We start from the raw sequence: 20,952 nt of genomic DNA on the forward strand, positions 1-20,952 counted from the left end.
CACATTCCCGCTAGTATAAACTAAAATGGATTAGATTCTTGATGGATTTCATATTTAAAAAGCAAGGATAAGGATGTGATATCATTTTCACAAAAAAAAGGATATGATATCATTTATATATCCCGCTCCCTCTAGGGGTGGGTGGTAGACGTGTTCATGGTCGGACTTTCACTCTGGATTAACAGAATTTTCTAAGGGTCGGGCCTGAGCCCGACCCTCATAAAAAGCCCAAAGCCCGGGCCTGGGCCTAAGCCTGAAATTTAGCCCATACTGTTAGCGGCTGAATAGAGAGAGAGAGATTATAAAGAAAATAATAAAAAATGTATATATTAAATTATAAATATATATTTTAATAAATATTATATTATTTATATATTTTATATAATATATAAAAAACATATTATATATTTTATAAAATATATAATGCTAAGTTGGGCCAAGCCGAACTCGGGTTGGGCTTTTTTGATAAATCCCAAGCCCGGCCCGAAACACAGTCAAGCTTACTGTGTTAGGCCCGAGGTCAGGCCCGCGGGCCTAATTACATGATCAAGCCCGACCGGGGTGCAGGCCAGGCCGGGCCGGGCCATCGGGCTACCCGGCCCATGAACAGGTCTAGTGGGTACATTTTCATATCCAATCCGATGTATTGCTGAACAGACTCAAATTCGGTTTAAACGAATCCGATATAATAGAGTGCTCCAGATAATATGCCTTTCAACTTCCATTTTCTTTCCGTGGGTGTTGGGACCATGCATGTTGGGTTGATGGACACCACTGCGGAGCTGAAAAGCATCGAATCCGTAATCCGTAACAGAAGGGAACAAATTCTACCTTTTCATTGTAAGACGTTGTCCATTTCTTTGTTGTTGTTGTTGTACTTGCTTACGCATCACCCTACTTCGAATCTTCATCCTTTGCTTCTCTTAACTAACTCGGAGCTCTTCATTGCTGTTTCTTTGTAATGGCAATCAACACATGCCTCCTTCTTTTGCTACTTTTGGTTGCTGGGTTTCTTTGTAAAGCTTCAGACGAACGTCTCGTCTCTCGAATCGCCTTCGGGTCGTGTTCTAACCAGAGCTCTCCTCAGGTCAGGGCTCTTTATCTTCCTTAACTTTGCAATTCATATGTGTAATACGCCTTGAATGGGAAATTTCTATTTACAAATCTACTGCGTGCTTATTTTCTACTCTAATTGGTTCTGGAAAACACAGAAATAAAATTACGATTTGATTGTTTTTAGCGGAAACTTTTCTATATGAAACCAGTCCTTGTGAACCCTCTTTCCCTTACCTGCAAACCGCCAATTACCCTTAAACAATCCATACCTACAACCTATCCACCCATCCTTTCTATTACTAGAAACCAAAGAAGGCCCTCAGGTCCTACATCGGGTAGATGAGTGTTGCTCCTTTGAAATAGTTTTCATGAAAGAAATATCTACTGGCATTTTATTGGATTTGACAATTTTGCCCATTTGAGGTAAAAGTTCGGATTGCTTTCTCTTTGATATTCAGTCTTGGGGAGTTCAATTTTCTGTTTCGTTTCAGTTGAGATTCAACGGTCTTAAATTCTTAATCCCATGGCAAAATCTTTGGTGCATCAGCTGCACTGTGAATCAAAAGACATGATTAGTTGAACGTGATGGTAATTACACCTTGTTAAACTTGAAAAATACAAACATTAACCAATGAAAAGTAAGTAGATTTTAAGGTGATTGGTTGAGACCTGGATTTAACGTGAACCTTGTTACAGTTGTTGGAGTGATTAGTTACTTAATGATATTTATCTTTATGAAGAAGAAATAAATTTGGAAATTTTGTGGTGTATGCTTGCAAATGCTGCACTTGGATGTGTTTGTGCATGTGGGCATGCATGAACTTGATTTGATGGAGTTTTCTTTTTCTTTTTCATTATGCACAAACTTAGTTGTCAAAAGCTTATGATTTATGATACAATTCACCATTCGTATCATCAATTGAGACCTAGTTCTCTACCTTGTCATGTCTTTTTTTTTTTTTTTTTAAGGGACTCTTGTTTTGAAACCCTTATGAGAATATGATATATTTAGGTTACCTAAGACCTATTTGGAAACTTATTGTATTGAATTTGTTTTCTATTATATGTAGGTTAAAGAGCCATTTTATGTGAATTAGTTGACTTTCAAATCAAACTTGATATATCATCGTGTATTTCTGATGCATACATGGTAAATGATGAATAAAAATGGAGTAAAATCATGGAGGCACATCATCATCCACAGAACACCCTAGCAATGCACAAATCATGGAAGCACACCATCGTTCATCTACTATACTACCTCTACCAATCATTTTCCTTGAGGTCAAATCTTGTATCACATAAGAGGAAGGAAAAAAGATTGCTGAGCAGTTTAACGAATTTGTAATACTAATAGCAGAAAAACAAGTTTATAGGCAAAGGGAAGGGAGATAGTTCATTGACTAGCTATAGTGGAAAACGAGCCATCAGTTACTCTCACCTTGTCCTTGCCAGATACAAGATGATAAGACTGAAAACTATTTGACTTATCAGTCATATGATTTGAGGCTGTAGAATTTATTATCCAAGGAGAGTATTGAGGAATGAGAAGACACATGGAAAGCTGTGGTAGAGTTACCTATGTAGATGCAAATGAAGTCTAGTGGGGTAGGGCTAGAATCCGTCTGACGAATTGATGTAGATCCAAATGAAGTCAAGGGGGTAGGGCTAAAATCCATTTAACGAATTGTTCTACCATATATCTCAAGATAGTCACAGAATGACTTGATGATGTCTTCCTTGGGATCAAAACTAGAAGGATGTTCATGAGTCATAGTGAAACCATTAGATTACTTATCAAAAAAAAAAAAAAAAAAGAATTGAGAGGCCATGTTTGCTGACTTATACTTCTTTTGAGCTTGCTGGTTAGGCTTATTGTTTTGTTTTGGTTTCTTAATTAATTCATGAGCCCACTTAGGCTTCCTGTGGAGATACCAACAAGTGTCCCTGGTATGCCTAGATAACTGACAATGGATATACCAAAGTTTATCTTTGTCATTCACATTCTTCTCGCAATCCCCCTTCTTAACAGAACTTCCACTACTTGCATTTGCACCTCCCCTAACTACCAAAGCAACTGGCTCCCCCTCATAGGAATTCATCACATTTCTCCTACTCTTTTCTAACTGCACCAAGGCATACACTTCTTGAATTGAAGGAAGGTCTTTGCTTCCTAAAATACACACTCTGATGGATTCATACATAGGATTCGACCCCTAAAGAAAGGAAAACACTTGTTGCTGAGAAACCAAAGACTTATAAGCCTTGGCATCCAAATCACATTTGAAGTCCATATTTAGATAGTGATCCAACTCCCTCTAGATAGATGTCAAATATGAGTAATAAGCTTAGAGACTCTGCTCCCCCTGTTTACAAGTTTAAGATTCAGCCTACAGTTGGTAGATTATTGCATAATGCCTTTGATCAGAATATGTGGATTTTTCTTGCTTCCGAATTTCACAGGCTGTCTCTGCCCACATAAAACTTTTCCTCACTTGTGGCAGCATGAAAACTAAGAGCCACGGCATCACCATACCATTTTCCTGATTCCACTTATCATATTATGCACTCCCAGACTTCAGCTCCTTAATTTTTCCATTTATGTAGCCAATTTCCCCCTTGCAGTTATGTGAACTTTAATCCCTTTGACCATTCTAGGTAGTTTAGTCCATCGAAGGGAACAATAGCTATAGGAAAGTTCATACCGTGGTTAGCAGATACACCAAAAGTGGCTAAATCCTTAGACGGCATGTTAACAAGGACTGTTGTTACAGTTCAGCTACACAGTAGGCAAAAGGAGGAAAAACAAGCACCATCTCAGCCTTATACAACAGCCTAAAATAATATTCACCACTGACCACTGTCCACACATAATGCAGGTACTGGAATACTTCTGGAACTGCTTCGGAAGCGAAAAAATAACAAAACACAGATCAAGAATGGTCTGCAGAGTCTACGAACATCAAACACCCCTCCTCTAGGGCACACAATTACACTTTCATCAAAAAACAATAAATAAACCTGCTGTAATTTCAGGTACAGATCATTCCAGAACTACAAACCACTCACCCGAACACACAAGGATTGCACGATTCATTAGGGAAGGGAATACGCCTCAAACACCCTCACTGCATTCAATCACCACATGTACAAGCTATATCTTGGCACATGACCAAGAGAAAAAAGAGAAAAATAAGTGAATCCCCTCAAACCAGCTGCTAGAGTATTATTTCCTTGATCTGGAGGGAAAAACAGCAAGAGAGAACAAGAATCCTTGATCGAACAGTCTTCAAGCCCAAGATCCCTGCTCTAGTACCATGAAGTCTTGGGAGAAAATGGTAGAAGAGAGCAAGAAAGAGAGACAAGGAAGAAGAGAAGAGAGAAAACAGAAATTTGGAGTTCAAAAAGTTAGGCTGGCAGTTTTAAAAAAGAGAAAAATTACAAAAGTGCCCCTATGGAACTAAAGCATAAACTAACGACAGTTTTAACAAAATGTTTAAATAGAAGAAGAGAGATTTTCATATGGTATTCATTGATTTCCTTGGATATGTATGTGGTTGCAACAACCAATGTTAGAACACCTACAAGAGAGACATCAGATTTTATAGTTGCAATTATATATAAAAAATAAATAGTCATTAATCCATCAACCATAGGATGTTTCATTTTCTAATGCCTAGCTCCCTTTGAGAGAGACAACAGGCATTCCACTACAACAGTAGAGAGCTCCAGAATGTTTTTTTTTTTTTTTTTTTTTTTTGGAGAGGCTAGAAGGGCCGAGGAGTGAGAAAGAACAAGAAGACTTGCATATGAAGAGAGGGCCAATTGGTAGTTGTGGAGCAATGGCAATGGCAGGATGAGGGTGAAGAGGAAAAGAGATTGTATACAATAGATTCTTTGTTGCAAGAGTTGGACTTGACAGAGGCATTTCAAGATGTAGCATATCATTTAAAGAAAACCTGGTTCTGTTTCATACTTTTCCAACCAAGAAACCATCGGAAAGTTGTTAAAAATGGACGAGGAGTTGTTTGGTTTGTTTCTAACCAAACAACTGCTCAGTTTTGGCTGTTTGCATTGTTTCAGGTTTTGTGTAATCTGTTTTACGAAGTTGGGTAAAGAAGATAGCCTTTGTTTGGTCTTAAATTACCTATTTTCAATTATACTGTTGGGTGTAGGGTCTGCATATTTTCTTTTATGGGAACAGATTAATTAATTAATGCTAATTAATGGATATTGCTGGTATGCGATACCCGCCACACCCTTAATGGATCTACATGCATCAAATGTTCAATTTCCAAAGATGGGACCCATCCAGTTGCAATCGATAGTAGCCATGATGACAAAGAACATGATACTAATGGTCTCATGTATCACGGTTGATAGACAAGAGAAATAACTAAAGAAATGAAGCCTTCGAGGGAGGGGACATAATCCAAATTGTGTTTTAAATTTACTAATAGCAATTAATGTAAATAAACTAAATTATATTAGTATTTAATTATTTTATTACTTTGAAAAATTAATTAAAATAATCTTAACCAAGACTTATAATGTTAGTAATAAACCTAACTAAGATATAAAACTAGTTTTAGTTATATATTTATTTACACATAATTAATATTAACAATATTACAAAATTTATTTTTTTATCTGTTAAATAAAACCAAATATAAATAATAAATAAATACATGTATTTTAACTCAACCAAAATGTATAATTTCAATAATTAATTAAGTTATAAATAAATAAGTAAAGGAAAATGTGAATGCTAATATAGGATTACATGTATTATAAAGGGATATTAATTAAAAAATTGTAATCATAATTAAAATTACATTTGCAACTTTAGAAAACTAAAATTTAAAAGTAATTAATGAAAAATAATAAATTTTTAAACTTTTAGCATTGATTGATAAAAATTAACAATTAATTAATAAGAATGAAATTTTATATTTATTCAATAAAATGATAATGTAATTAACAAAATGAAATTTAATTAAAATAATTACATTTAATTTATTTTTTCAATTTAATAACATTTTAAGATTTTTAACATTTGAATATCAATAAAATTACAACTTTAATTGTAAAATTAATTAAAAGTAAAAATTAAATAATAAAAATCATCATAAATTGGTAAATGACCCAAAAACAATGCTCGGGTTGGACAAAGACCGGATTGGCCCAAAGTGAAATGTCATATGGGTCCTTTTGCTTTAGTTTCACTTAATAAAGCCTATGCATTGCATGGGTCCCAACCTAGTAATCCTTATTTATATACACTAGTCATGGACGAATTAACTAAACATAGTTAGGAGGAGGTTCCATGGTGTTTGTTGTTTACTAATGTATAGTATTAGTTAAATGTAAAATTAGTTTTACTGTGGCCCTTGGATTAGAGCATTAGGTTTAAGTTGGGTTTCATACATGAATCCTGCTTCGCCATTTTGGTCTATTTAATGCCATATCCATTGTTAAATTATAGGCATTTAAATCGTTTCTTCTTATTTCCACTCAAGTACTTTTCATTCTACTCTAGCTCTTCTATCCCCTTAATAGATCATTTTTCCTAACAAGTACTGTATATGGTCTTCTGTGCACGCGACCAATTTGTCTTTGTACTCTTTATTATTTCAGACTATAAATAATAGTGAAGAGGGCGGCCAGCATTATTACTCTCTCTTTTAAATCTATTTTTCTTCTCTATTTCAGATCTGGATCTCTTTGTCTTATAATTAAAATCCTTAATTTCCATTGTTCACCCACCACATTCCTATCCTACATCAAAGAAATCTTTGTAAATATCTCCATTCCCCTTACCCTTCTCAAGGGCTGGGATTACGATGGGAGTTGCCACTGAAGTATGGTGTAATATGGCCCATTTGGATGATTTTAATATTAATATAAAGAGCCTCTCTCATTGGAGTGCATTGTCGCCTAGGCGATGGATTTTTTCAAGGAAAAAACATATTGTAGAGATATAGCAAAGGAACCCTAGTTGTTTTTTATATGCTTTTTTATATGTGGTTCCATCTTTTTCTTATTGTTTTAGGCTGTTGTTAAGCCACTGTTATGTTATTTTTTCTTTCTTATAGGTGACAGGGGTGTTTTGGTCTTTGTCACTTGTTTTTATTGAACCATATAAATGGCAATATGGGGGGTGGCAGAAATGTTCATTCCGCTCTCTCCTTTCTCCCATTTTCTCTTCTTCTCCTTTTCTTCTTCTGCTTATTCTTCTCTTTCTCTCTATCTTTCTGAACTGATTTCACACTAAACCTAAAACTGTTACAGCAGCTATTCCAAGTTGGTATCAGAGCAGGTTTAGGTTTAGGTTGGGATATCATGTATGTTTAACCCAGCCGGTCACACAAGACTATTAGGGCTGGATTTTTATATCCTTTTTTGCCTGATTCTTGGAGGTCAGTGGAGATCGATGCATTGTTCAAGCATTTTCCGAACTCCGTTTTTTGCCCAGTGACTAGGAAGGATCAGAGAAACTATTTCGATTGAAGTTTAGGGGTCAAACCTCATATTGAAGGTGGTGCTCAGTGTTTTCTGGGTGGCTTTTTATTTCTTCTAAAGATTGACAGCAGGAGGAGGGCTTCTAGAAGTCTCTGGAAGTAGCAGCTGGAGTATTCTTGTCTTCAAGTTATTTCTAGGTTTTTTTCCTTTAAGGATTAACCAGTTTTTTGATTGACTGTGAACTGTGAACAGCTTGGTTTCTGTACAGTCATTTGAAGACCTTTTTAGTTGGGCTGTGTGATACCTTGCTTAGTTCAGCATGGAGAATGTTGGGAATGAATTTAAATACATTGGGTTAGGACTTGTAGGGGCTGGTAGTGTGACAGATAGCAACTCTTTCTAGATTACCACAATTAAATTTGATGGAACAAATTATCTTGAGTGGGCTCAATCAGCCATGATGGCTATTGGAGGAAGGGGTAAGTTGGGGTATGTAAATGGTGATTCCAGGAAGCCAATCAATGTAGCCTCATATCAGTAAAACTATCTTTGGGAAAAGACAGCTAAGGACATTTGGGATAATATGAAGGAAATTTATTCTTAGCCCCTTGATGTAGCTAGGGCTTTTGAGCTGAAAACTGAAGTAGCAAATCTGAAACAGGGGGAGAAACCTGTGTCAATTTATTTCTCAACTTTAAAGTCCCTATGGCATGAGATTGATCACTTGGAAACAATTGAATGGGAGAGTCAAAAGGATGCAGCAACCTATAACAAGTTGGTGGAGAGAAATAGGGTTTTTGAATTCCTAGTGGGTTTGAACTCTGAGTATGATATTGTAAGACAACAACTTCTCACTAGGAAAGTGTTACTTTGTCCTAAACCTATTCTCTGGTGCATAGTGAGGAAATAAGGAAAATTATGCTACAAAATTCCTAAATAGAATCAGCCTTAGCAGCAATGAAGCAAAAGCATGGTGGTGATAAGGAGAAAGAAGTGAGGAAGGAAGAAAAAAGGGAAGTGATCTTTGACTAATGCAAGAAACCTAGACACACCAAAAACACTTGCTGGGAGCTTCGTCCTCATCTGGTGCTTGCAAGAATTAAGAATAAGAAGGGGAACGCAAATGTAGCCACTAGTACTAAGGCCTTTTTTTTAAAGGATAAAAAGAAAATTTCATTAAACTGAAAAAAAAGGCAGTACGTCTCAAAATGATGGTTGCCAAGTTGACAAATCAAATACAAATCAGAAATCAAACAATAAAGAAATCACTTTTAGACAAAGGATCTGGGTAAACTGAAATACTTCTTGGGGATAGAGGTAGCGAAATCCAAGTATGGGATTAACCTGTGCCAGAGGAAGTATGTGCTTGATTTGCTAGAAGAAACAGGCTTGTTGGGTGCCAAACCAGCTGAAACACCCATTGACACAAATACCAAGCTAAGCAGTGATATGGGTGAGGTTTTTGAAGACCCTGGCAGATACCGACGACTTGTGGGCAAACTGAACTACCTAACCATTACTAGACCAGACATCTCATTTGTAGTTAGTGTGGTAAGCCAGTTCATGCAAAAACCTCTGGTTCCTCATTGGAATGTGGTTCTGAGAATTGTGAAATATCTAAAAGGGGCCCCGGGTCGCGGTCTGATATACAAGAGTGGGGGAAAACTTGAAATAGAAGGTATTCTGATGCTGATTGGGCCGGTTCTATGTTTGATAAGCGGTCTACTACAGGCTATTTCACGTTTTTGGGAGGTAACCTGGTGACATGGAAAAGTAAGAAGTAGACGGTTGTGGCAAGAAGCAGTGCAGAAGCAGAATATAGGGCTATGGCGCATACCGCTTGTGAATTAGTGTGGCTAAGGAACCTTCTACAGGAAGTAGGGTACAACATTAACACTCCAATGAAGCTCTATTGTGATAATCAGGCTACAGTTCATTATCTTCTCTAATCTAGTGTTTCATGAAAGAACCAAGCACATTGAGGTTGACTGTCACTTTGTGAGGGAGAAGGTGTTGAATGGAGAGCTAGACACTACACATGTTAATACAGGAAATCAGTGGGCTGACTTATTTACAAAAGGCTTGAGTCGGGGAAGAGTGGACTACATATGTAACAAGCTAGGAGTATATGATATATACTCACCAGCTTGAGGGGGAGTGTTAGTGTAAGGGTATTTCTGTCTTTATACCTTGATCGATGTTGCTGATCTGTAATGTTGTGTTGAAACATGTGATCCTAACTTAAGTAAGGGCACATAGGTCTTTTCAGTTATGTTTTAATAATAATATAAATACTTACTGGCCGACTGGGAGAAGTCAAGTTGACTCTTTCAGTTTGAACCAGAATTCTCTCTTCTCTCTTTCTCTTTCTCTTTCTCTCTTTCTTTATCACTTTTTCTTCTTCTACATAACTGAACTCAGTCAGGCCGAACAGACCCGAATTATAACACCTTTTGAAATTGTGCATACTATTTGAGGACAATATCATATTACTACCATGGGGGGACATAAGTACTTCTTGTTGTTTGTTGATTATTATTCTAGTTTCTCTTGGGTTTATCTTATGCGCTCTCGTGATGAGGTTCCTACCTTGACTTATGCCTTTCATCAAATGATTCTTACTCAGTTATTGAGCTCCTTCCCGTGTTCTCAATATGAAAGAACCTTTCACCTTATTGTACCCTGACAAAGACTTGTTTGCCATCCCTCTTAAAGTCTTTGGGTGTACTTGTTTTGTGCAGATTTTGGGACCTCATCGTTTTAAATTTGATCCTAAAGCTATCAAATGCATATTTTTCGGCTATGTACAAAACCAAAAGGGATATTGTTGCTGTGATCCTCTTTCTGGCTCTCAGTTTGTGTCTACGGATGTTACCTTCTTCGAGGATACCTCTTATTATCTAGAGGTTTCAACATAAGGGGAGAGAGGTGAGAAGGGTGTTTTTGTTCTTGAATTCCCCTTGCCTATTCTTGTTCTAGACTTATCTAATCTTCATGTTTTTGAATGTCTTTGTTTTGTACATCTTTCTTCTTGTAAACGTTCTAAATTATCTGCACGGTCTATTATGTGTTCCTTTGTGGGATATAGTCCTGACCACAAGGGATTTCTTTACTATGATCCATCTCCTCATAGGATTCATGTTTCTTGCAATGTTGTTTTCCTTGAGCATATCCCTTTCTTTGTTGGAGTTGCTAGATCCTATGCACCATCTGTTTTTGTTTTGCAGAACTTTGATTCATGGAATGCCTCTCCTCTAGTTGGTGTGAAGGATTTCCTTGTCTTCTCTCGAAAATGACTACGTGCTCCATATCCTATGCCTACGACCCCCCTTCCTCTCGGTTCAGACCACCACTCTACCACTGCTCTTGTAAGTGAAATTCCTTGTTCAGATATCCCCTATTCAGATTCTATTTCTATTTCTACTACTTCTCTTTGTTGTTCTACTCCTAATTGTTATGGTTTTCCTTCAAAACATAGCTTATCATCTGTTGTCTTATCCTCCATGGATATTCCTCAGCCATACCAACAATCCATTAACAATCCACACCAGAAAGAAGAAATTCATGCTTTAGATGAGAGTGGCACTTGGAACCTAGTACTTAGATCCTCAGATGCTTCTATTATTAGGAGCCATTGGGTTTAAACTATCAAATTGAAGTCTAATGGTTCCTAGATTGATACGAAGCTAGTCTTTTTGCTCAAGGTTACACACAAAAATGTGGTATTAACTATGAAGAGATATTTTCCCCAGTTGCGAAGATTACTATAGTCCATATTCTTTTGGTTCTATTTGTTGTGCACTTTTGGTCCATTTATTAGCTAGATGTGAAGATTGCCTTCTTTCATGGCCAACTAAAAGCGACAGTGTATATGAAGTCTCCTCTTGGGTACAGTAGTGATCTTCCTCTTGTCTACCATCTAAAGAAATCTTTATGTCGCCTAAAACAAGCTCCCTAGGCCTGGTTTGAGAAATTTTTAGATGTGATTGCTATTAGATATAGTCAAAGTTATTTTATCACTCTGTCTTTGTCCATTGAAGACTTAAAGATATCACTATCCTCTTGTTGTATGTTGATGACATGTTGTTTGGAGATGATGAAGAAGGAACTCGGGAACTTAAGTCTTTTCTCCACAATTCTTTTTAGATGAAATATTTAGGATCTCTTACCTATTTCTTAGGACTTGAAGTCCAACATAGTGATTGGGGATACTTCATTTTTAGCACACATATGCCTCTAATCTTGTTAAACCGGCTTGCCTTACTAATGACAGGCAAGTTGGTACCCCTTTAGAGTTGAATGTCAAGTTTTCTAAGTCCAAAGGCTCTTTACTTCTTGATGCCACTCTATATCAACAACTTGTGGGGTCTTTCATTTATCTTACCATGACTCATCCTAACATTTCTCATGTGGTTCAAGTTCTTAGTTGTTTCTACCCCTTGTTAGTTTCACATTGTGAAGATATACCTTGATGTACATTATTAGAATAGTCCTTGTTGTACAGTATCGTATTCTTATTATTTTATTTGTTCTTTTTATCTTTCAGCCCTGTAAGGGCATTCTTGTAACTGTACATATCTTTTATCTCTTTAATATAAAAGAGACTCTTTGAGGTGGGGGTCGACTATTCTTGGCACCCTTAATTCTATTTTCTTCTTGCTCTCAATTCGGTTCACATGGTATCAGAGCAGGTTGCCCTTTGATCTTCTTTATCTTTGATTCACCTTGTTTTCTTGATCCATTGAGAACTTGCATATTTTCCGATTGGTTTTGGATTGTTTTGATCTTTCTAGAAACCATTTTTCTATTTTCTACGCATCCAGAAAGAGAGATTTCATTGGATCTCTCTTGTTTGACATTTGTTTGCAGCAAGATTTAAAAGTTGTTGCCTAGCCCTTCTCAACATACTCTGAAAGTTTCATTGAGATCTGTGGAGTTTTGAGAGAGATCTAGACTTCTCTTCTAGGCGGCTGCGCCCAGACTTTCCTTTTTTGGACTGTGTTCAGTTTTCTTCTTCTACTGGATCTTGAAAATCTCCAGTGAAAGTAAGTTGTTTCTTTCTCAGTTTTTTGACTCTCTTGGATTTGATTACAGCTTATTTCACTCATTTTGATCAAGTTTTACTTCAGTCTAGTTCCTTTAAACTTCAGCCGAACCCTATTTTGTGCTATTTTCTTGTTGTAATGGCTTTAGACAGAGGTGATTTCATTCCTGTGAAGATGAATGGGCAGAACTATGGGATGTGGAAGTTCCATTTTGACTTTTGTGTTGAAGGGAAAGGTTTAGAAGGATATCTGAATGGAACAATCACTAAACTAGCTGAGACCGAGGCCAAGGCTTTACAACAATGGAAGTTGGATAATGGAAACAACCTATGAGATGTACTTGTATCTGGAAAAAGTTTATCAACAGTCCAACGTATCCAAACAGTATCAAATAGAATAAGAATTTTTTTCCTACAACCAAGGAGATAGGAGGATATAGGAATATTATTCTAGTCTTGATTTATGGGCTGAGTATGAGATTGTTCACATTGAACCCTCATATCCAATAGAGTGTGTGAAATATTTTCAAAAACACTTTGAGAAGAGAAAGGTGACCCAGTTCTTGATGAGACTTAGACCTGAATATGAGATAATCAGGTCCAACATTCTAAGTAGGGGAACACTTCCAGATATGGATTCTGTTTTAGGGGAACTTCTGAGGAAAGAGACTAGACTTCTCACTACAGCCGGGTCTGATGGGAAGATGGCTGAAGTTGGGGCTGAAACAGCCTTTGTTGCTCATGTGGGTAAGAAGCCAACCTCCAAGGACTTCTCGAAAACACAGTGCTATGAGTGTAAGGGTTTTGGACACATTGCCTCTCACTATAAGAAGAAAAATGTGTGCACCTATTGCAAGCAACATGGTCACATCATTCCAGACTGTCCAGTCTGACCAGCTAAGGGTTCTCAGAAAAAGACTCGGCCCCGGGCCTATCAGGCAACAGACGGACAAGCAACAGACACTGTATCCACCAAGGGTGATTCTTTAGTGAAAGGTGTTTCAATAGGTGTCATGGATGAAGAAAAGGTTCAGCAATTGGTATCTTCTGCTATTTCCTTTGCTTTCTCTGCTATAGGCTTGTCTGGTAAGTCCTCTTCATATTGTTCTTCCCCTTCACATGCTTGGATTATAGATTCAGGTGCCACCAATCATATGACAGGAGCCTACTTCAATCACCCAAATTCATCCACTGAAACTCACCATAATCATATTATTACTGCCAATGATGAAAAGTTAGACATCATTGGTAGCAATAGTTTGTCCCTTAAACTGTTACCAACTAGATCCTTCCCTCTCTCCAAAACCCTCTTAGTACCCAACCTTACTACCGATTTGATTTCTGTTGGCCAACTTGTTGATCAAGGAAATGTTCTCACCTTTTCTCATGATGGTTGCTTGATATAGGATCGGTACACTAGGAAGGTGAAAGGGAAGGGGCGTAGGTTGGGCCGTTTGTTTGCGCTGGAGTTCAAGAAATCTCAATCAGGAGCATCCTCAGCTTTACTTAGTTCTTCTTTGTCCGATTCTCTATTGAGTTATAGAAATAATATTTGGGATTTATGGCATAAACGGTTGGGTTATTCATATTCCCAAAAATTAAAATTGTTGTTTGACTCTGGTTTGATTAAGAATAAAATTCCTCCTGTTCATACTTTTGATGTTTCTTGCACTGCCTGCTGTTTGAGTAAAAGTCATGTTTTACCTTTTCTTCATACATCTGAACATGCCACTAAACCTTTTGTGATAATACATAGTGATGTTTGGTCTACTTCTATTACTTCAATTGGGATACCAATATTTTGGATTTATTTTCTGTGGCACAAATCAGAAGTCTTTGGCACATTTAAATTATTTCATACTATGGTGAAAAATCGATTCAAGTGCAATATGACTATCCTCCGCTCAGATTCAGGGGGGGGAATATAGAGACGAAGACTTACAGGCTTACTTGAGGAGTTATGGAATTCAGTCTCAATGCAACTACCCAGACACTCCACAATAGGATGGTGTGGTTGAACAGAAGGATGGACATATTCTTAGTGTTGTGGGGACATTACTATAGGAATCTCATACTTCAACTTTGTTTTGGGTAGAAGTAGCCAGTATAGCCGTGTATTTGATCAATTTTCTTCCCTCCTCTGTTCTAGGCAACACTTCTCCCTTCCAAAAACTTTTTGGTCATCCCCCAGATTACTCTAGTCTTCATGTTTTTGGTTGTCTTTGTTTTGTACATCTTCCTATTTGTGAACGATCTAAATTAACTGCTCAGTTTGCTATGTGTGCCTTTGTAGGATATAGTCCTGACTACAAAGGATTTTTGTGCTATGATCCTGCTATTGGTTGTATTTGGATTTCCCAGAATGTTGTGTTTCTTGAACATATCTCCTTTGTTGGGGTTGCTAGATTGTCTGCTCCTTCCATCTCTGTTTTGCAGGACTTTGATTCAGATGACACTACTACTTCCTCGATTGAGAGAGATTTTCTCGTCTTCACCCGCAAGCGGCTATGTGTCCCGGTCCCTGTGCCTACAACCCCCCTTTCACCCAGTCTAGAGCATCCATCTCCGATATCCCCTGTAAGTGATACTTTGGCCCAAGATCCTCCTATTTCAGATAGTAGTTCAGTTATTCCACTTCGTCGTTCTACCCGTATTTCTCGACCCCCTGACTGCTATGGTTTTCCTTCAAACCATAGTTCCTTTTCTGTTGTACTTTCTTCCACAAATACCCTAGATCTTATCAGCAAGCCATTAGAAGTTCTCAGTGGAAAGAAACCATGGATGCCGAAATTCAAGCCCTCCACGAGAATGATACTTGGGATCTTGTGCCAACTCCTCCAGATGCTTCTATTGTTGGAAGCCGTTGGGTCTATACGATCAAACTAAAGTCAGATGGTTCCCTTGATCGATATAAGGCCCAATTAGTTGGCTAAGGATACAGTCAAGAATATAGGATTGATTATGAAGAAACATTTGTCCCGGTTGCTAAGATCACCACAGTTCAAACTCTTATGGCCATATTTGCTGTTCATTCTTGGACTATTTACCAATTAGATGTGAAGAATGCTTTTCTTCATGGTGAACTGAAGGGGACAGTCTACATGAAACCTCTGCCTAGATATTGCAGTGACCCTTCACATGTCTGTCGCATAGAGAAGTCTCTATATGGTCTGAAGCAAGCACCTAGGGCTTGGTTTGAGCGCTTCCGGGATGTTGCAGCTGGGTATAATAAGAGTTCCTCTGACTACTCTCTCTTTGTTAAGAGAAGACCCCAGGGTATCATTATCCTCTTATTGTATGTTGATGACATGCTTTTAATTGGGGATGATCATGATGGCATTTATAAGCTGAAGCCTTACTTCATAACTCATTTCACATGAAGGACCTGGGTCCTCTTACTTACTTCTTGGGTTTGGAGGTTCATCATAGCAGTTAAGGGTATTTCATTTGTTAACAAAAATATTCCTCTAGTCTCGTCAAATTAGTTGGAATTACTGATGAGAAACATGTTGATACCCCCCTGGAGCTGAATGTCAAGCTATCTAAATCCAAAGGCCTCATCCTTCCTGATGCTACCTTGTACCGTCAGCTTGCTGGCTCTTTGATCTATTTTACTATGACCAGGCCTGATATTTCACATGCTGTTCAGGTCGTCAGTCAATTTGTCTCTACTCCGCGGCAACCTCATATGACTGTTGTTCGCCACATCATCCGTTATGCTAGAGACACAACCTTTGAGGGACTTTTTTCTCTTCTTCATCATCCATACAGTTGAGGGTTTATGCTGATGCTGATTGGGCTGGTTGTCCTGACACTCACCGATCCACTACTGGGTGGTGCGTCTTCATGGGTGATTCTCTCATCTCCTGGAAGTGCAAGAAACAACAAACTGTCTCTAAGTCTTCTACTGAAGCCAAGCATAGAGCTATGTCTTCTGCATGTAGCGAGATTGTTTGGTTGAAGTCTCTTTTCATGGATCTTGGTACTCCTCTTCCCACCCCTATCCCTCTGTATGCCGACAACACGAACGCTATCAAGATCGCATCTAATCCTATCTTTCATGAGAGGACTAAACATACTGAGGTGGATTGCCACTTTATTAGAGACCTTCTTTGTAGATCTTGGTGTTCATCTCCCTACTCCTATTTGTAGACCTTGGTGTTCATCTCCCTACTCCTATTCCTCTTTATGCCAGCAACATCAATGCTATCAAGATTGCATCTAATCCAGTTTTTCACGAGAGGACTAAGCACATTGAGGTGGATTGTCACTTCTTAGAGACTTGTTTCTTGCTGATTCTATCTCTTTTCCACATGTAGCCTCAAATATGCAGATTAATTGGTATTTTTTACTAAGGCTATGACGAGACTCAAACACGTCTTTCTTGTAAGCAAAGTGATGCTTATGTCTTCACATCAGTTTAAGGGGGAGTGTGGAGAGTCTTGATGGATTGTAATACTATAGTCCTTGTTGTGCTTTTACATATATTCTTTTATTTCATTTTCTCTTCTTTCAGCCCTGTAAGGGCTTTATTGTAGTTATACCCAAGGTTCAAAATATCGATACACCTCTGTGTACTGGTAGAGGCGTATCGGTACTTAGATGCATGCGGAAATATGTTTTTATAGTTTTTTTTTCAAAACTTGGTTTTTGGGGAGTTAAATAGAGGTATTTTTTTATTAAAAAAGAGTGGGGTCCCGAAACGCTTGTACACAGGCGTATCGGGACCCAGAAGATACAATACGATACGCCTGACACGTGGTGCATCATATCGAAATTTTGAACCTTGGTTGTACATATTATTAATATATATAGGGCTCCTTGGGGATGGAGGTCGATTCATTCCATTGACACCCCTGAATCTTGTGCTTTCTTTCTTGTTCAGATAGGTAGAATAACATGCATAACACTAACAATTTTAGTTTTTTTTTTGCAGCCCATTTGGAAAGCCATAATTGACTTTGATCCCCAAATTTTTATTTGGATGGGGGATAATATATATGGAGACATTAGGCGACCCTTTAAACTATTTGGGAAAGAAAGAACATTTGGGCCATGGAAGAATGTCCAACGGTTTGTTCCAGTCTCTGAGGAGGAAATGCAGATAAGATATAAGAAAGCTAAGAGCAATCCAGGATATTCTCAGTTACGAGAGAAAACTCAGGTGCTCTATCTTGTTAATTTGAATGTATCCAAGAAGTACATGCTCATTTAGTTAATTCATGTTAATGGAAAATAGTTTGTATTGTTTTTCATTTATATTTTACTAATCTCTTTTGGATTTTTAACTTCTTTTCTTTGTGGTAGTCACCATTGCTTCAATGTTACAGGTAATTGGCACATGGGATGACCATGATTATGGATTAAATGATGCAGGGAAAGAATTTAGCAGAAAGGAAATTAACCAAAGGCTTCTATTAGATTTCCTAGATGAACCCCAAGATAGCCCAAGGTGGGGCTCATTCTTTCTTTAGTTACTATGAAGTGGTCAATTTTAATAAAAATGACTTGTAGTTACCATGAAATGATCAACATAAGCTTCACAACTATACACATTTTGAATTGTTCTACACTATACACTTTGTTAAATATGATGAGAACTTTGAAATTGAAAAAATTTAATGAAAGTCTGTGAGGGTGAGACATAAAAGCAGTCCATAAAAAGCAAGGCTTTATGCAGTTGTACTTCTCATGATGTTTTCTTTATCGCAGGCGTAAACAGGCTGGTGTGTATGCCTCATATACATTTGGCCCCAAGGATAAAAATATCAAGGTGTGAAAGTGGACAGTTTTTTAATTTTTTGATTTTTTACTTTAACCATTATTTGGAGTTGGCCATGCAAGTCCTGTTTAACCATTTCACCCTATAAATGGCCATGTCCTTTTTTTTCTTGGCAAAAGAAAAAGTTCTGTTGAAGTCTCACCTTTTATCAAGTCACTCCTTACTGCTTATTCGGGCAATAGGTGTATTTCAATGCACAAGAATAAACCATCTTGGCTGAGATGCCCCCATCTTGCAACTTATTAGGCCTACCACCGGATTCCCACAAATGCACAGGACTACAAAGAGTTTGTTGTCCAATTGAACTAGCAAACCATATTGGCAATAGATATTGTCGTACATACAAGGGCGTCTTGAGGAAATGTATATAATATGCGTCTTCAGGTTATTCTCTTGGATACCAGATACCATAGAGACCCACTATTCAGTGATGGAAGCATTTTGGGCAGTTCTCAATGGGCATGGTTAGAGAAAGAGTTGAATGACCCTACATCAACATTTACCATTATTGGATCTTCTATTCAGGTATTTTAAGGGTATTGATATTTTGCTATTATAAGATTCTTTGTTGAAAAAATTGCAGTGTATGTAATTGTAGCAATGCCAAGGATTTTAGTTGTTAAATTCTTCAAGTTAGTGACTTCTATTTTATTTTCTTACTGAACAAGGTCAAGAATTTGTCAAAGTAGGAAACAAGATTATGAAATGGGCTTTTTAGTATTTGGTAGGATTTCTCACATAATATAATTCACCTAAATAGATTAATGACTTTTTTTTTTTTTTTTGTATTTGGGTAAGTCATGTTTAGGTATCACATAATCCTTTAATTATACATCTGCTATAGGTAGAGAAAACCTTTGAATTATGATTTGAAAGTATAAATGGATAGAATAAACCAAGTAGAACTTAACTTCAGATTTTTTTTGAAAACTCTGGTGTATATTCCCTCTTTAGTTTTGAGAGAAACCTGAAAAATAAATAGATAATTTTTTTATATAACAATTAAATAGGGACCACAATCAGCCAGGTTTCATAAAACAATGTTATACATAACCTTTTCCCCCCCATAGAATCAAGATTTGAAGGAGTTTTTATGAATTAGTATGGTTCTAGGAACCTTTTCTTATCAGTAACTGCAAGTTTCATTAAGAGAATCAGGAATAGTGATTACAATACGAACAAACTGACAGTGAGAGATAAACCCTCTTATCTCTCCCCAAGAAAAAATTTCTTTATCTTACAGTTGAGTCCAAAACAATTGATCTCTCCCCATCCCTTATTTAGCTAAAGAATCTATGAAGGAGTTAGCACTTCTTTTAACTTATTGTAACTCAGATGCATGCCTTTTGTTAGCCATCTGAATTTCTTCCTTTCATTTTTGTAGCCCCACATTTTTTCTCCTCACTTTGTATCCAGCCCACTACTAGTTGGGAATCTCCTTCAATGGTTAGCTTCCTCAGATCCAAATTCTTGCTCCTTGTACTCCTGCTGTTAGTGCCAAAACTTCTGCTCATAAAGAGTCACCCAATCCAATCGGCCCCTAAAATAATACAATTATTTTTCCCTCAGCCATGTTTCTTGAACAAGGTTATAGATGGCTATATACCCTATACAAAGTGTTAAATAAATATTGTTTAGGGTGCTATAATCAGTCAAGTTTCATGAACAAGGCTGGAGATCTCCATTTCTCTTACATGAGATTAATTTTGAGACAAGGAGGAAAAGAAAAAAAGCATAAAGAAATGAAGGATGAGAGAAGTATAAAGAAGGAAAAACATAGCCCTCCTATGTCAATCTTCTAGGTTGAGAGAACACCAAGAGTTTCAGGGGTGTCAAACAGTATACCCAACCCCCACCCCCAAAAGAGCCTATATATCTTATTAGTATAAGTATATACAAAGAGGCCCTTGAAGGGCTAAAGATAAAAAAGGAATAATTACAAAGAGGCCCTTGGAGGGCTGAAAGATAAGAAAGAAAAATAATGCTATGGTACAACAGGGACCATAGAACAACATTGCATCAAGTATCTCTACACTCCCCCACAAACTAGGCTTCGTGAGAATGTCAACAATCTGTAAGTTGGAAGCTATATGAGGAAGGGAAATAGAGCCAATAAGAAAAATATCCCTGATGAAGTGACAGTCCACCTCAATGTGTTTGGTTCTCTCATGAAACATTGGATTAGATGCAACCTTGATAGCACTAGTGTTGTCAGCATAAAGAGGAATAGGCATAGGGAGGTGAATACCAAGATCAGCAAGGAGAGATTGAAGCCAAACAATCTCATTGAATACTGATGACATAGCCCTGTATTCAGTTTCTGTAGATGACTTAGAAACTGTCTGTTATTTCTTACATTTCTAGGAGATAAGGGAGTCTACCAAAAAGACACACCATCTGGTAGTAGACCATCTAGTGTTAGGACAACCTGCCCAATCTGCATCAGCATAATCTCTCAACTGAAGAGGAGATGAAAAAGAAAAGAACAGTCCTTGAGACAGAGTGCCACAAACGTAACGGATAATCCGGTGGACAACAGTCATGTGGGGCTGAAACGAACTGACTAACTACCTGAATTGCATGGGAAATGTCGGACAAGTCATGTTGA

At 37.5% G+C, this 20,952-nt stretch overlaps 1 protein-coding gene across 3 annotated transcripts in view; it reads left to right on the forward strand.

Annotated features, from left to right (window-relative positions):
* The first annotated feature begins 706 nt into the window (after positions 1 to 706).
* The window catches only part of LOC148849675 (Calcineurin-like metallo-phosphoesterase superfamily protein), a 58,747-nt gene continuing 38,501 nt past the window's right edge, over positions 707 to 20,952 (forward strand). Inside the window, exons 1-6 of one of the 3 annotated variants that reach the window (XM_088947035.1) lie at positions 707 to 840; positions 1,023 to 1,087; positions 17,499 to 17,726; positions 17,893 to 18,014; positions 18,275 to 18,335; positions 18,729 to 18,869. In XM_088947035.1, coding sequence (XP_088803161.1) covers positions 708 to 840; positions 1,023 to 1,087; positions 17,499 to 17,726; positions 17,893 to 18,014; positions 18,275 to 18,335; positions 18,729 to 18,869 — 750 coding nt within the window. In that variant the 5' untranslated portion in view covers position 707. Of the gene's footprint in view, positions 841 to 862; positions 1,088 to 10,328; positions 10,447 to 10,745; positions 10,887 to 17,498; positions 17,727 to 17,892; positions 18,015 to 18,274; positions 18,336 to 18,728; positions 18,870 to 20,952 lie in introns of those variants that run through there. The other 2 variants (XM_088947037.1, XM_088947038.1) reach the window with 2 other exon arrangements.

The sequence above is a fragment of the Nelumbo lutea genome, chromosome 5 (genome assembly GCF_056320005.1).
Source record: "Nelumbo lutea isolate HS-2025 chromosome 5, American lotus-T2T, whole genome shotgun sequence".
NCBI lineage: Eukaryota > Viridiplantae > Streptophyta > Magnoliopsida > Proteales > Nelumbonaceae > Nelumbo > Nelumbo lutea.